The sequence below is a fragment of the Phyllobates terribilis genome, unplaced genomic scaffold (genome assembly GCF_046119375.1).
Source record: "Phyllobates terribilis strain yellow unplaced genomic scaffold, ASM4611937v1 Scaffold_2__4_contigs__length_985480577, whole genome shotgun sequence".
Lineage (NCBI taxonomy): Eukaryota > Metazoa > Chordata > Amphibia > Anura > Dendrobatidae > Phyllobates > Phyllobates terribilis.
Window position 1 is genome coordinate 186,352,198 of NW_027362762.1, and position 14,902 is coordinate 186,367,099.

The 14,902-nt window shown below is 47.4% G+C and overlaps 1 protein-coding gene across 2 annotated transcripts in view; it reads left to right on the forward strand.

The window, feature by feature from the left end:
- The window catches only part of LOC141201287 (retinol dehydrogenase 16-like), a 128,961-nt gene extending 117,169 nt beyond the window's left edge, over nt 1-11,792 (forward strand). For both annotated transcript variants that reach the window (XM_073663364.1, XM_073663363.1), the window contains exon 5: nt 10,677-11,792. In XM_073663364.1, the coding sequence (XP_073519465.1) occupies nt 10,677-10,870 (194 nt within the window). In that variant the 3' untranslated portion in view covers nt 10,871-11,792. The remainder of the gene's footprint in view (nt 1-10,676) is intronic.
- Nucleotides 11,793-14,902: the final 3,110 nt, after the last annotated feature.

Below are 14,902 nucleotides of genomic sequence, written 5' to 3' on the forward strand. Positions count from 1 at the left end.
CACGGAGCTCGTGAAGCAGCAGGCCCAGCTCCGGATCGGGCCTAGTGGCCCACTGAACAGCCACTGGGGGTAAAGGCAACGGTTCGCGGGCAGCGCCCGCCGGCGAACGGATTCCAGCCGTGGCCCCTGGGGTAACAATCTGCGGGGGTTCCAACTCTTCGTCGGTCTCTCGCACGCCGTTAGGCCCTGAGGATGCCATTCCTGCAAGACGTCCGCTGCCGGATCTCCTTCTCCTGACGTGTCGGACAGAAAATGGCGCCGGTCGCTTACCGGTGACGCGCGTCCTGCGCGTCCAGCTCCGCCTCTTCCTAGGCCGGACCCCTGACGTGACCGCCGCGTCACTCGTCACTCTCGGCCGCTCCGCCTTCAGCCGCGCCCCCTCTCTGTGCGCGCTGATACTCACGGGGCCGGGCTTCACCTTACGCCGCGCCCTCAGTCTCTCTGGACGTCCCATCCTGGGACGCATCTTCACCGCTGGGCCTATTCCTCTTCGGGCCGGAACTCGTAGGGGCTGGACATCTTTTCGCGCTCTCCAGCGCCGTCCACTCCCACGATGGGCGGTTCTTCTCCCAGACTTTACCGCCGTCGTCACCATCTTGGAATCCATGCTTCGGGCCGCCATCTTGGGCCGCATGCCTTCCAACACTTTCTCCTCAGTGTTCTGTGTCAGCTCTTCCCCGCTTTCTTCATGCGAGGAGCTCGCATCCTGCCGACTACGCCAAATGTAAGGTGCCCCAGCGAGGTAGTCATGGGCGAGCTGTAGCCCCCTCTCGCTATGGCACCCTACAGACAATACATGTCCTCCCTCTGAAGTGTGGCTGTGTATGTAGTGCTCTTCACTTACTTCAAGCCATCCGATCGCGGCTGTCTCCAGGCAATTTTCTTCTGGGACCAGGGCAGCAGTAATTTCAGAGGACACGAGGTTCTTAACCAGAACTTGGACTTTACTTGGGGAAGAAGAATATATACAATATTTACAGTCAGATATAATGGATAAGGCCCGACAGGCAATCATCTATCATTTCTCTCACAGGCGCTGTTAACTGCTTCAGCCCTGGTTCCCTCTTTAAGCGGAGCATCTCTGTGGCTATAATCCCTGGCCCAAGAGACTCCACTGTATTGACAGTGACCTGGATCCGATATCTCTCCCTCACGTCTTAGCCTGAAGTCCTATTTAGCTTCCTCTGCTTCCTGCAGACTAGAAGTGCCCCGTGTCCCCACTACGCTTTGATGAGTTTCTCCGGCGGGCGAACAGGACTCGTGCTCTTGTGTGGGGAGAATTGCGCACTGGGATCTCACTGTCTGAGGGTTCGGAGCTCCCGTCTACCCTAGCAGCCACTATAGTCAGGCTGTCTGATCAACTTGCAGTCTCAACTCGTACTGAAGAATCACTTCCTGATTCTGGAAACTAAACAGAGACTTTCCTAATATGCCCACCCTCAGTGAGCTGTCATCACAGAACTTTAACCCATCACTGTCTATAACTTTGCTGGCAGACTCAACCTGACATCTGCACCCAGAACAGTAGCATCTTGTGGCTGTTTTCAGGTACTACAGCCCAGAAGGAATTATACCAGGAACAAGCTCTATATCTCTCTAGGCTTGCTAAGGGCACTAAGTTCCCCCTCTACTCTACTAACTGGACCACTAAAGCTAACCCCCTTAGCTTGGTCTACCACAGTTAGGGAGGTCTGACCTCAGGGACACTTCCTTTAACTATCTCAGTACCAAGGGAAGGCTACGCCCTTCCCCACTATTACATACCGAGTAGTGGCTCGGCAAGCACCGAGTAGTTACAGCAGCTCGGTGTTATGTTTGAATCACTCCCGTGTGCATGATTTGCGACTGTTTGACAGCTTTAATATATTTGAGGAATGTGTAAGAAATAGACATTCCTCATATGTATTAAAACTGTCAAACAGTCGCAAATCATGCACACGGGAGTGATTCAAACATATCACCGAGCAGCTGTAACTACTCGGTGCTCGCCCAAGCATACTCGGCGAAAGGGTTAACAAAACATACTCGCTCATCACTAGTTGTGGGCATTACAGTGATTGGCTGACCTAAAAGAGTGTTTGTTTCGAAATAACGTGTTTCTATTTAGAATCATGCAGATAAGATGAGTTGCAAATAGTCCGGCCAAAAAATAGTCTGTAGACTTTGTACTACAATAATTTCATCTAAAACGAATGCAAATATTGAGCTAAGATCCGTATAATCAGCAGTCATAACAGAAGTAATAAAACAATGCTTCCTGCCATCATAGCAAATAATTATCCAACTTCCCGGAGTCAGCAAAATTAACAGATCTATGAATAAAATTGCTGCCTCATCACTCCCGTCCTTACAAAATCACTTAATTAATAAAACAGGTTGCATTAATCCAGTAATTGGAAATTAAATTGCAACTATTATATTTTTTCCCCCAAATTGAATATTTTGCACCGCACTTACACAGAAAGGGTTAATTTCTTATCTTAACCTGGTAATATTAAAAATCTGAAGACATTTGTATTGATATCATAGACACCCTGTGGTGTTTATCCCTGCAACATTGAGTGGAGATTAATAATGAGCGAGCATGCTTGCTACTGCTCGGTGCTTGCTGGACCATCTCACTGCTCGAGATGCTCGGCGCTCGCCGAGTATTTCCGGGTTGCTCGGCGGGAGCTCGGGTCCCATCCCTGCTCGTTTGCCGCACTTTAGAGCGCCAATCAACATGCAGGGATTGCCTGCCACTCACTGTAATGCCGTAGCCATGTTGGTTGTGGCATTACAGTGAATGGCGGCCGCACATCGTCATCAGGTCTATATCAGACCTGGCGCCGCCATGCTCATCACAGTCACTCCGGAATCAGACAGTGTAGGGAGAGGTGCTGCTGCGTCAGGGAGAGATTTGCTTGTGTATTAGGTAGTGTAGGGAGAAAAAACGTACATTACACATATCCATCTTAACAAACAGTCCTTCTGAGGACTAACTAATCCATTTACAGAGATATCAGGCAGGCAGGGTGTGTAGGCAGGCAGTGTATATAGCAGACAGCAGTGCATATAGCACAAGAGGCTCTATTCCAATTCTGCCTTCTGCTGCTGTTAGATATTTCTATACAAAGGCCCAGGTCTCAGGGGCCAGGAATACTTTTCTTTTGATCTTAATCCTCATTATTTGCATAAAAAGCAATCCAGAGAACACCATTTTTCTGCGCCATTTGCTTGTGTAGGGAGAGGTGCTACTGCGTCAGGGAGAGATTTGCTTGTGTATTAGGTAGTGTAGGGAGAAAAAACATACATTACACATATCCATCTTAACAAACAGTCCTTCTGAGGACTAACTAATCCATCTGCAGAGATATCAGGCAGGCAGTGTATATAGGCAGGCAGGCAGGGCATATAGCAGACTGCAGTGCATGTAGCACAAGAGGTTCCATTCCAATTCTGCCTTCTGCTGCTGTTAGATATTTCTATACAAAGGCCCAGGTCTCAGGGGCCAGGAATACTTTTCTTTGGATCTTAATCCTCATTATTTGCTTAAAAAGCAATCCAGAGAACACAGTTTTTCTGCGCCATTTGCTTGTTGGCACTGCAGAATACAGCCAGGTCCTTTCCATATTACCGCTCTAGAAATCCAGATATTTAAAACTGTGTTTTCTCCGTCAAATGGATCACATATACATTTTCAGAAAATACTGCCATTTCTGGCCTCCATTGAAAATTTCTTTTAGTGTCAGTGAAGCAATTCACAGCAGTTTGCTGGTCAAACTACTTAACTACAGGCCAGGTATTTAGAACTCTGTTTTCTCCGTCACACGGATCACATATAAGTTCGCGCCAAACTCAGTCATTTGTAGTGAGCGTGGAAAATACTGTCCTCCATTTAAAATGAGCAAGGCACGTGGCAAGGTACGGGGAACTGGACATGATGATAATGGTGCATGCAGAGGCCGAGGACAAGGCCGTGGACAAGCTAAAATTGTGCCAAAACAAACACCCACATCTTCCCGCCTGACCCTCTTGTCCCAATTTCTAGGGGACCGCAGCACACTATTGAACCCAGAGCAGTGTCAAAAGGTTGTTGGTTGGATAGCGGATAATGCTTCCAGTCACTTGGCCACCACCGCCACCCTGTCTTCCACACGGTCAAGTCTCAGTAGCAGTGAGTCTGGACCGCATATTCTTCACCCTGATCCTCCTTCCTCCCACCATGCCGAGTACCCAGAGACAACTGATCCCACACTTGGACACTCTGAAGAGCTGTTCACTTTTCCATTCATAGATTCGGGACTCTCGCCCGGTCCACTTGAAGCAGGGCAAGAGGAGATCGCGTGTAGAGATGCCCAAATATTTGAGCTGCCACGGTCACACGAAGGCAACGGTGGGAAAGTGTCACAAGAGGCGGACGATGATGAGACACAATTGCCAGAAAGTCAGGAGGAGGACCAGGGTGCGGAAGTGGAAGATGAGGTGGTGGATGATATAGTAACTGACCCAACCTGGCAGGACATGCAGAGTGAGGGCAGCAGCACACAGGGGGAGGGAGGCAGAGCACCCCAACAGGCAGGAAGAAGCAGTGTGGTGGCCGCAGACAGAAGGCTGGCAACCGTTCCCCGTAACAACAACACGAAGGAAGTTGCCAGTACAACTGTTTGGTCTTCCCGAATCTGGTTGTTTTTTAAAGACTCTGCCGATAACCCCAAAAAGGCCATTTGCACCACCTGCCAGGCCAGCATCAGCAGGGGTGGCAAAATGACCGGCCTGATCACCACCAGCATGATCAGGCATATGGCAGCAAAGCACCCGACTTTGTGGGCCGAACCCCAGGGTCCAGGAACAGTGTCTGCAGGTGGCACCATTGCTTCTTCCGCTGTTGTGCATGCAAGCCAATCGCCTGTCCATGGTGCATGCGAAGATGCCTCCTGCCCTGCACCTGTTGTTGCACACTCTCAAATAGCAGCATCAGGAAGCACATCCTTGTCCCAGCACAGCGTTCAGTTGTCCATACCCCAGTCCTTGCGCTCGAAATGTTGCCTTTTATGCTCGTGGAGATGGAAGCGGTACTCGGTCCCCAGCCGCCACTATTTCTCCCGGCGTGCCGTCCCCGCATTACACAAGCACGTGTCCCAAAACATTAGCCGTGCCCTCAACAACGCAGTTACCGGGAAAGTCCACCTAACCACGGACACGTGGACAAGTGCTTGTGGGCAGGCACGGTACATCTCGCCGACGGCACACTGGGTTAACATAATGGAAGCCGGGACCCAGTCGGACCTTGGGACGTAACATGTCCTCCCGACGCCAAGGATTGCAAGCCCTAGGTCAACCAGGGTTGCCCCCACGGTCTACAGCTTCTGCACCTCATCCTCCTCAGCCTCCTCCTCCTATTCATCCTCCATCTCCGAAATGACCACATCAGTCACAAGCTGGAAGCACTGCAGCACTGCCTCGGCCAAGCGGCAACAGGCTGTGCTGAAGCTAATATGCTTAGGTGAAAAAACGCACAATGCTGAAGAGTTGTGGACAGCTCTGAAAGAGCAGGCAGATCTGTGGCTCACACTGCTGAACCTACAGCCAGGCATGGTTGTGTGTGAGAATGGCCAGAACCTGGTGCCGACTCTGAGGCGAGCTCACACTTGTACCATGCCTGGCCCATGTGCTTAACTTCGTGGTTCAGCGGTTTCTCAAATCCTACCCGGAGCTGCTGGATCTGCTTGTTAAAGTACGCCGCCTGTGTGCCCATTTTAGAAAATCAGCTACAGCTTCCGCCGCCCTTGCAGTGTTTCAGCAGCGTTTCAGCTTCCGGCTCACAGACTGGTGTGTGATGTCCCCACGCATGGAACTCTACACTGCAGATGTTGGGAAGGATTTGTGAGCAGAAGAGGGCAGTTTTTGAGTGCCAGCATCAACAAGGTCGCACGACAGCTAACGACGCCGTGCACTAGGGAGAAACCGAGCAGAGGGACCAGGTGCTACTCCAGGCCAGACCCCGAAAACGGCAGTTGTCCCACACCGGGAATACAGGAACAGGCAGGTTAGGCTGGCACACAGACAGGTGGGTATTGGCAGGCACGGCTGGAGTGCAGACAGGAGGATACTGTCAGGCACGGCTGATATGCAGACAGGAGGGTACTGACAAGTACGGCTGGCGTGCAGACGGGGAGGTACTAGCAGGTTGGAGCACAGGCTGGATAGGGTCCAATACAGACTGGGATTCAGGAATAGAACCGCAGATGTGGTAGACAAGCAGAGCAGAGAGGTACCGCCAGAGCGGTGAGCAAGCAGAGCAGGGAGAAACTGCCGGAGCAGTAAGCAAGGCAGAGCAGGCAGGAACCGCCAGAGCGGTGAGCAAGGCAGAGCAGGCAGGAACCGCCGGAGCGGTGAGCAAGGCAGAGCAGGCAGGAACCACCGGAGCGGTGAGCAAGGCAGAGCAGGCAGGAACCGCCGGAGCGGTGAGCAAGGCAGAGCAGGCAGGAACCGCCGGAGCGGTGAGCAAGGCAGAGCAGGCAGGAACAGGCGGAGTGGTGAGCAAGGCAGAGCAGACTGGAACCGCCGGAGCGGTGAGCAAGGCAGAGCAGGCAGGAACCGCCGGAGCGGTGAGCAAGGCGGAGCGGTGAGCAAGGCGGAGCAGGCAGGAACCGCCGGAGCAGTGAGCAAGGCGGAGCAGGCAGGAACCGCCGGAGCGGTGAGCAAGGCAGAGCAGGCAGGAACCGCCGGAGCGGTGAGCTAGGCAGAGCAGGCAGGAACCGCCGGAGCGGTGAGCTAGGCAGAGCAGGCAGGAACCGCCGGAGCGGTGAGCAAGGCAGAGCAGGCAGGAACCGCCGGAGCGGTGAGCAAGGCAGAGCATGCAGGATCCGCCGGAGCGGTGAGCAAGGCAGAGCAGGCAGGAACCGCCGGAGCGGTGAGCAAGGTAGAGCAGGCAGGAACTGCCGGAGCGATGAGCAAGGCAGAGCACAGCGGGACGGCCGGAGCAGTGAACAATGGCAGAGCAGAGGAGACAGGGCTCTGTTCACACGGGACAGACTGGAAGGGAAAGGCAGAACCAGATACACACAAGGTACTTGCAAAGAAGTAGCGAATGGACTCTAAACTCACAAATGGAAATACAGTGACAACGAGTAGGAGTTAGGTGCGGGTTCAGACTCTGCAGGAAAAGGGAAGGTACGGACAGAGAAACAGGTAACAGGCTAGGAGAGTGTTCAGACAAGAACTGACACTGCAGCGAGATACAGGAGCGGGTCTAGGTATGCGGCCCCTAGAAGGCGGGATGAACAAGCTAGGAGCGTGTTCAGACTAGCCTGGAAATACAGCCTTCAGGAAGGCGGACAGACAGGCAAGAAAACACAGATAACAGATCTAGGTATGCGGCCCCTAGAAGGCGGGACGAACAGGCTAGGAGCGTGTTCAGACTGGCCTGGAAATACAGCCTCCAGGAAGGCGGACAGACAACAGGCTAGGAGATAGTTCAGACAGGACCTGGCACATTCAGAGCAAAGGAGCACACTGAATGCTAGAGTTGCTCAGGCACCAGCTTCCAGGTGGAGCTGGTTTAAATATCCAGTGACAGACAGCAATAGGCTGAGGACACATTAGGGGTGTGCCCACAGCAGCTACAAGAAACAGGAAGTAACCGGGCCGCCGCCCTAAGCAGTCAGAACAGAGACATACAGACAGCATGAATAGAAGCCAGGCTAGCAGACTGGACTGAAGATCAAGTTTGCGATCTTGCATAGTGAGGGATGGTGCACCATGCAAGCCCGCCACCAGGTATGTTACACTTTATATCTCTTTTTCTTGAGGCGGACAGGTGTACAAAAATGGGGCTGTACCAGAAGGCCCTTGTTGCGGAACTATTAAACAAAATTCCCATCTGAAAACCCTGGCGGCAGAGGGCACACTTCGTTGGACAACCAAGGAGTACAGGCGAGAGAGACACAACTTCAATCCAGCAGAGGCAGGGGAACACTGTCAAAGTTCTGCGAGAGTTTTCTCAGACGCTCCCATCGCACAGGCCCTGAGGCGCGGGGTACTCTCACAAGGAGTGCAAAGTTTTGGAAGATGCTGAGGGAGTACCTTGCCGACCGTACCAACGTCCTTCGTGATTTTACTGTGCCTTATAATTATTGGGTATCCAAGCTGGATACGTGGAATGAACTGGTTCTCTATGCCTTGGAGGGTCCTGGCCTAACCCACCTAATTTTTGTAAAGGGTGTTTATGATCCCCGTAAAAAAAATGTTTTATACAGTATGTTCATGTATACCCCCCAGGGGTAAATGTTTGTCAGCCCCAACACTTAGTGCATGGGCATTACAAGTATAGGAGGCCCGCTCCTTTCTAATCGGAACATTTTTTTATGAGGCCCTCCTCCACGTCTCTTCCAAGGGGCATTGAAGTGCCTCCAAATTTTTGGCAGCCCTTGCATTCACTGCATAGGCCAACACTATGGGAGACTCTCTCCTTTCTAATGGGAATTTATCGTTACTGTGGCCTTGCTTTGTGTGTCTTTAAATTCTTAGTGGGGTTTTTCCTAAAATTGGCCAGCCGTTGGACTCACTGCATACCCTATAACTGTATAGCAGACTCTCTCCTTTCTAATGGTAACATGTCGTACTTGTTACTGTGGCCTTGCTCTATGTGTCTTTAAATTCTTATTGGGGTTTTTCCAAAATTTTGGCAGCCCTTGCAGTCACAGCATGGGCATTACCACTATAGGAGACACGCTCCTTTATAATGGGAACATTTTTTTTTACTGAGACGCTACTCTATGTCTCTTCAAAGGGGTATTGGGTTGCGTCAAAATTTTTGGCAGGCCTTGCAGTCACTGGATACGCAATAACAGTATAGGAGACCCACTTGTTAATAATGGGAACAACAAAGCATAGCCGGCTGATGGCTCTCTAACAATAGGCTTTATGACTTTCAGAGTCCCTCCATCATAAATAAAACTGGATGTGTCTGGTGATGTCACACACCACATTGCCAGATAAGGTTGTAAAATGTTAAAATGACATTTCCCGTTGAATGCATTTGTCTTAAAAAATAACGTAAAAAAAACAAAACAATAGGATCTTTCTTTAGTATAAAAAAACAGCATCACCAATGTAACCTCAATATAATGACATTGTTCAGCTCATGCACCTCCTCCGCCATCTCCAAAATGACCACATCAGTCACAAGCTGACAGCACTGCAGCACTGCCTTGGCCAAGCGGCAACAGGCTGTGCTGAAGAGAACATACTTAATGCTTAATTGACAAACCGCCCAGCGCTGCAGAGTTGTTGAAAGCTGTAACACAGCAGCCTGATCTGTGGCTCTCACCTCTGAACATACAGCCAGGCATGGTCGTGTGTGACAATGGGCGGAACCTGGTGACGGAGAAATGACAGTCATAGTTGATACGGTTTCCCTCTATGCCAGTCCTTTCACCGAGCTAAATACAACTGTCAGCAAAAAAGCTGTGGACTGGCTCCTTACCGTCCCTGGCCACATTCACCTGTCCACGTGTTTGTGGTTAGGCGGTCCTTCCCAGTAAGTGCAATGGGGAGGGCACGGGTAATGTTGTGGGACCCGTGCTTGTGGAAGGCGGAGATGATACCGGGAGAAATAGTGGCGGCTGGGGACCGAGTATCGACACCCGGCCGCCGCCGGCATGAGGTTATGAAAAGCTTCCGCCTCCACGAGCCTAAAAGGACATATTTCAAGTGCAAGCAGCTGTCAAAAATTTGGCAGTATAGTATTGCAGCCTGTGGGTGGGTGGGTGGCTGACTGCATACTTGCGCTTGCATTCCAAGGAATGGGGTAGGGACAACTGAACGCTGCACTGGGACAAGGACGTTGCCGGTGATTGTTGCAAGTCAGCAATGACAGGTGCATGGCGGGAGGCATCTTTGCATGTGCCAAGCATCAATTATGATGGGCACACTTTTAGGCAGTTACCTGGGAGTCAGAGATGCTTCCAGAGGTCTTCCCCATGCTGTTCCCATGTCTTTTCAGCACTGTATGCATGTGTCTGATGATGTGTCACACACCACATGGCCAGATAAGGTTGTAAAATGTTAAAATGACATTTCCCAGTGAATGCATTTGTCTTTGTTGAAAGCAATGCAAAAGTGCAAAAACGCATCAAAAACGCTACGTGTGAACATAGCCCAAGGTGTGGAGGAGTATTTTTGTTTTTGGTTATTTATTTTGCTTTATATACATTGTACATGTCATGGAAAGGATGTTCCTTAACATATTTCCCAGGAAAATCCATTTTGGTTTTGTTTTATTGTGAGTTCGTAAAAGTGGCGTAATACTCTGACAATGTTGTTGACAGGAGTGACCTGGGAGTCAGAAATGCTTCCAGGGGTCTTCCCCATGCTGTCCCCATGTCATTTGAGCACTGTTCCCATCAATTTGGGCAATTTTTAGGCCCTCTGCAGACTGCCGGGGGAGCCGCCGGAAAAATGCTCGAGTTTCCCATAGACTTACATTGGGCTCGTTACTCGGACCGAGCACTCGAGCATTCCAATCCGAGCAACGAGTACCCAAGCATTTTAGTGATTGCTCATCACTAGTTGAGACTAAAGAGATTTCCTATATGTGAGCATCATCTGTAAAGAGAAATATTTTTGATGATGGTATGTGGCTGTCATCAGAGTAATTGACTCACTGCTAAATTTACCATTTGTTCACACAGATTGCAAGACAATGGAGAAAGGCCTATCAAATACCAGTCCGAAGCTGCACCTGGTCACAGACTGTATGGAACATGCCCTGACTGCTGTCCATCCTCAGACACGCTATTCTGTCGGCTTAGATGCCAAACTCTTGTTCTTACCTCTTTCATACTGCCCAACTGCAGTAGCAGATTATTTCTTATCACAGAAATAAAGTTTGAGAATAGCTCAGAATGGTTTCTAGGTATAGAGAGGATGAGCAATATTGTAAAAAGATTTTCTTGTGGGTTACAATTTCACATGGCTGTAGTCCACATTAGATAGACTAAATGGGATCTTATGGAAATCTAATACAGAAAAAAAAGGACAGCTACATTAATATATCCTAGCATACCCTTCTTTGTAGCTCATGCTCCAGCATTGCACAGAGCCAAAATACAACACCCATAATAGTGCATAGTAGAATTATTGTTCCTTCATATGCTTCAAATTTTATACTTGGAAGAAAAATAATTGTGGCATGCTCCAACACATTGAGATATGGGTAAAATATCAAAGTTCATACAAATTTATTAGGAAAAAAACCTATTTATGGTGAAGGGACACGGTGCCTGGCATATTCCCAGCAGTAATGACTCTATTATTGGAGGTACTTATACCCATATAACTGTTTATTTGCATGCTGACCGCACTGGGTACTACTTTATCATCAGGACTGGCAAGTCTACCTTATGGTAAGAGGGATATACTCAATATATATTCTTTTTGTACTTCATTGATTTTTCTTCCTATACCTCATATGCTCAATTATTTGAGTTGTGATTGTGATCTATTCTAATTCAGGTATACATCGTGTTCCCTACATTTAGTGTTGCATTTTTAATCATTTTATCATAAATATTTTTTTTCTCTAGTTCTCTTCCTTCTTTGAGATTTTATCCATATCTCAATATGTTGTTTTTTATGTTATTCTGAAGTTCTGTGTGTTGCTATCCAAAAAATACTATTAATGATTGATGCAGAGAATATGTCAATATTTGGAGGGAATGAAGGTCTGTACTAGTCAGCCATAAATCCTCCTTGATCACTATCCAGATATTTGCATGAGATCCAGTAAATAGAACCTTAGAATTTCATCTGGTTTGTTTCCTTTGTGCTACACATTACCTGACCCACAAGAATGTCTAGATATACAACCCCTGGCAAAAAATTATGGAATCACCGGGCTCGGAGGATGTTCATTCAGTTGTTTAATGTTGTTGAAAAAAAGCAGATCACAGACATTTCACAAAACTAAAGTAATTTCAAATGGCAACTTTAGGGCTCTAAGAAACACTAAAAGAAATGAAGATTAAAAATGTGGTACTCAGTAAGGGTAATTTTTTTCAGACCAAGCAGAGGGAAAAAATTATGGAATCACTCAATTCTGAGGAAAAAATTATGGAATCATGAAAAACAAACACGCAAAAGAACACTCCAATACATCACTAGTATTTTGTTGCACCACCTCTGGCTTTAATAACAGCTTGCAGTCTCTGAGGCATGGACTTAATGAGTGACAAACAGTACTCTTCATTAATCTGGCTCCAACTTTCTCTGATTGCTGTTGCCAGATCAGCTTTGCAGGTTGGAGCCATTTTCTTCAACTTCCACCAAAGATTTTCAATTGGATTGAGATTTGGACTACTTGCAGGCCATGACATTGACCTTATGTATCTTCTTTCAAGGAATGTTTTCAGTTTTTGCTCCTTGGCAGGATGCATTATTATCTTGAAAAATGGTGTCATCATTCCCAAACATCCTTTCAATTGATGGGATAAGGAAACTGTCCAAAATATCAATGTAAACTTGGGCATTTATTGAAGATGTAATGACAGCCATCTCCCCAGTGCCTTTACCTGACATGCAGCCCAATATCATCAATGATTGTGGAAATTTGCATATTCTCTTCATGCAGTCATCTTTATAAATCTCATTGGATCGGCTCCAAACAAAAGTTCCAGCATCATCACCTTGCCCAATGCAGATTTGCGATTCATCACTGAATATGACTTTCATCCAGTCATCCACAGTCCGCGATTGCTTCTCCTTAGCCCATTGTAACCTTGTTTTTTTCTGTTTAGGTGTTAATGATGGCTTATGTTAAGCTTTTCTGTATGTAAATCCCATTTCTTTTAAGTGTTTTCATACAGTTTGGTCACAGACATTGACTCCAGTTTCCTCCCATTCATTCCTCATTTGTTTTGTTGTGCATTTCCTGTTTTGGAGACAAATTGCTTTAAGTTTCCGGTCTTGACGCTTTGATGTCTTCCTTGGTCTACCAGTATGTTTGCCTTTAACAACCTTCCCATGTTGTTTGTATTTGGTCCAGATTTTAGACACAGCTGACTGTGAACAACCAACATCTTTTGCAGCATTGCGTGATGATTTACCTTCAAGAGTTTGATAATCCTCTCCTTTGTTACAATTGACATCTCTTGTGTTGGAGTCATGATTCATGTCAGTGCACCTGGTGCAACAGCTCTCCAAGGTGTGATCACTCCCTTTCAGATGCAGACTAACGATCAGATCTAATTTGATGTAGGTGTTAGTTTTGGAAATGAAAATTTCCAGGGTGATTCCATAATTTTTTCCTCAGAATTGAGTGATTCCATAATTTTTTCCCTCTGCTTGGTCTGAAAAAAATTACCCTTACTGAGTACCACATTTTTAATCTTGATTTCTTGTGCCATGTCTGTGATCTGCTTTTTTTCAACAACATTAAACAACTGAATGAACATCCTCCGAGCTCGGTAATTCCATAATTTTTGCCAGGGGTTGTAATGAAAATCTCAGTAGAATGCCTTATCAGCACTTCTCCTGTTTACAATGGCTGATGTGCTGCCAAAAACAATGTTGGGTGATTGCCAGCATGTTTACATTTATTAACTCTCGTCTGCGCTGCAGGTATTTATAAATGTGGGTGCTACATAAATTACACATATTTACACTGAAGGAAATAATTATTTGATCCCTTGCTGTTTATTTAAGTTTGCCCACTGACAAAGACATGAACAGTCTATAGTTTTAAGGGTAGGTTAATTTTAACATTGAGAGATAGAATATCCAAAAAAAATCAAGAAAATCACATTGTATAAATTAGCTAAAATTATTTGCATTTTGCAGTGAGAAATAAGTATTTGATCCCCTACAAACCATTATGCGTTCTGGCTCCTACAGACCAGTTAGACGCTCCTAATCAACTTGTTACCTGCATTAAAGACAGCTGTCTTACATACTCAGCTGTATAACAGACTCCTGTCCACAGACTCAATTAATCAGTCAGACTCTTACCCCTACAACATGAGCAAGACCAAAGAGCTGTCTAAGGATGTCAGGGTCAAGATCATAGACCTGCACAAAGCTGGAATGGGCTACAAAACCATAAGTAAGACGCTGGTGAGAAGGAGACAACTGTTGGTGCAATAGTAAGAAAATGGAAGAAATACAAATTGACTGTCAATCGACATTGATCTGGAGCACCATGCAAAATCTCACCTCTTGGGGTATCCTTGATCATGAGGAAGGTGAGAGATCAGCCTGAAACTACACAGGGGGAACTTGTTAATGATCTCAATGCAGCTGGGACCACAGTCACCAAGGAAACCATTGGTGACACATTACGCCTTAAAGGTTTAAAATCCTGCAATGCCCGCAAGGTCCCCCTGCTCAAGAAGGCACATGTGCAGGCCCGTCTGAAGTTTGCCAATGAACACCTGGATGATTCTGTGAGTTATTGGGAGAAGTGCTATGGTCAGATGAGACAAAAATTGAGCTCTTTGGCATTAACTCAACTCGCCGTGTTTGGAGGAAGAGAAATGCTGCCAATGACCCAAAGAACACCGTCCCCACTGTCAAGCATGGAGGTGGAAAGATTGTTTTGGGGGGGGGTTCTCTGCTAAGGGCACAGGACTACTTCACCACATCAATGGGAGAATGGATGGAGCCATGTACCGTAAAATCCTGAGTGACAACTTCCTTCCCTCCGCTAGGACATTAAAAATGGGTCGTGGCTGGGTCTTCCAGCAAGGCAATGACCCAAAAAATACAGCCAAGGCAACAAAGGAGTGACTCAAAAAGAAGCACATTAAGGACATTGAGTGGCCTAGCCAGTCTCCAGACCTTAATCCCATAGAAAACTTATGGAGGGAGTTGAAGCTCCGAGTTGCCAAGTGACAGCCTCAAAATCTTAATGATTTAAAGATGA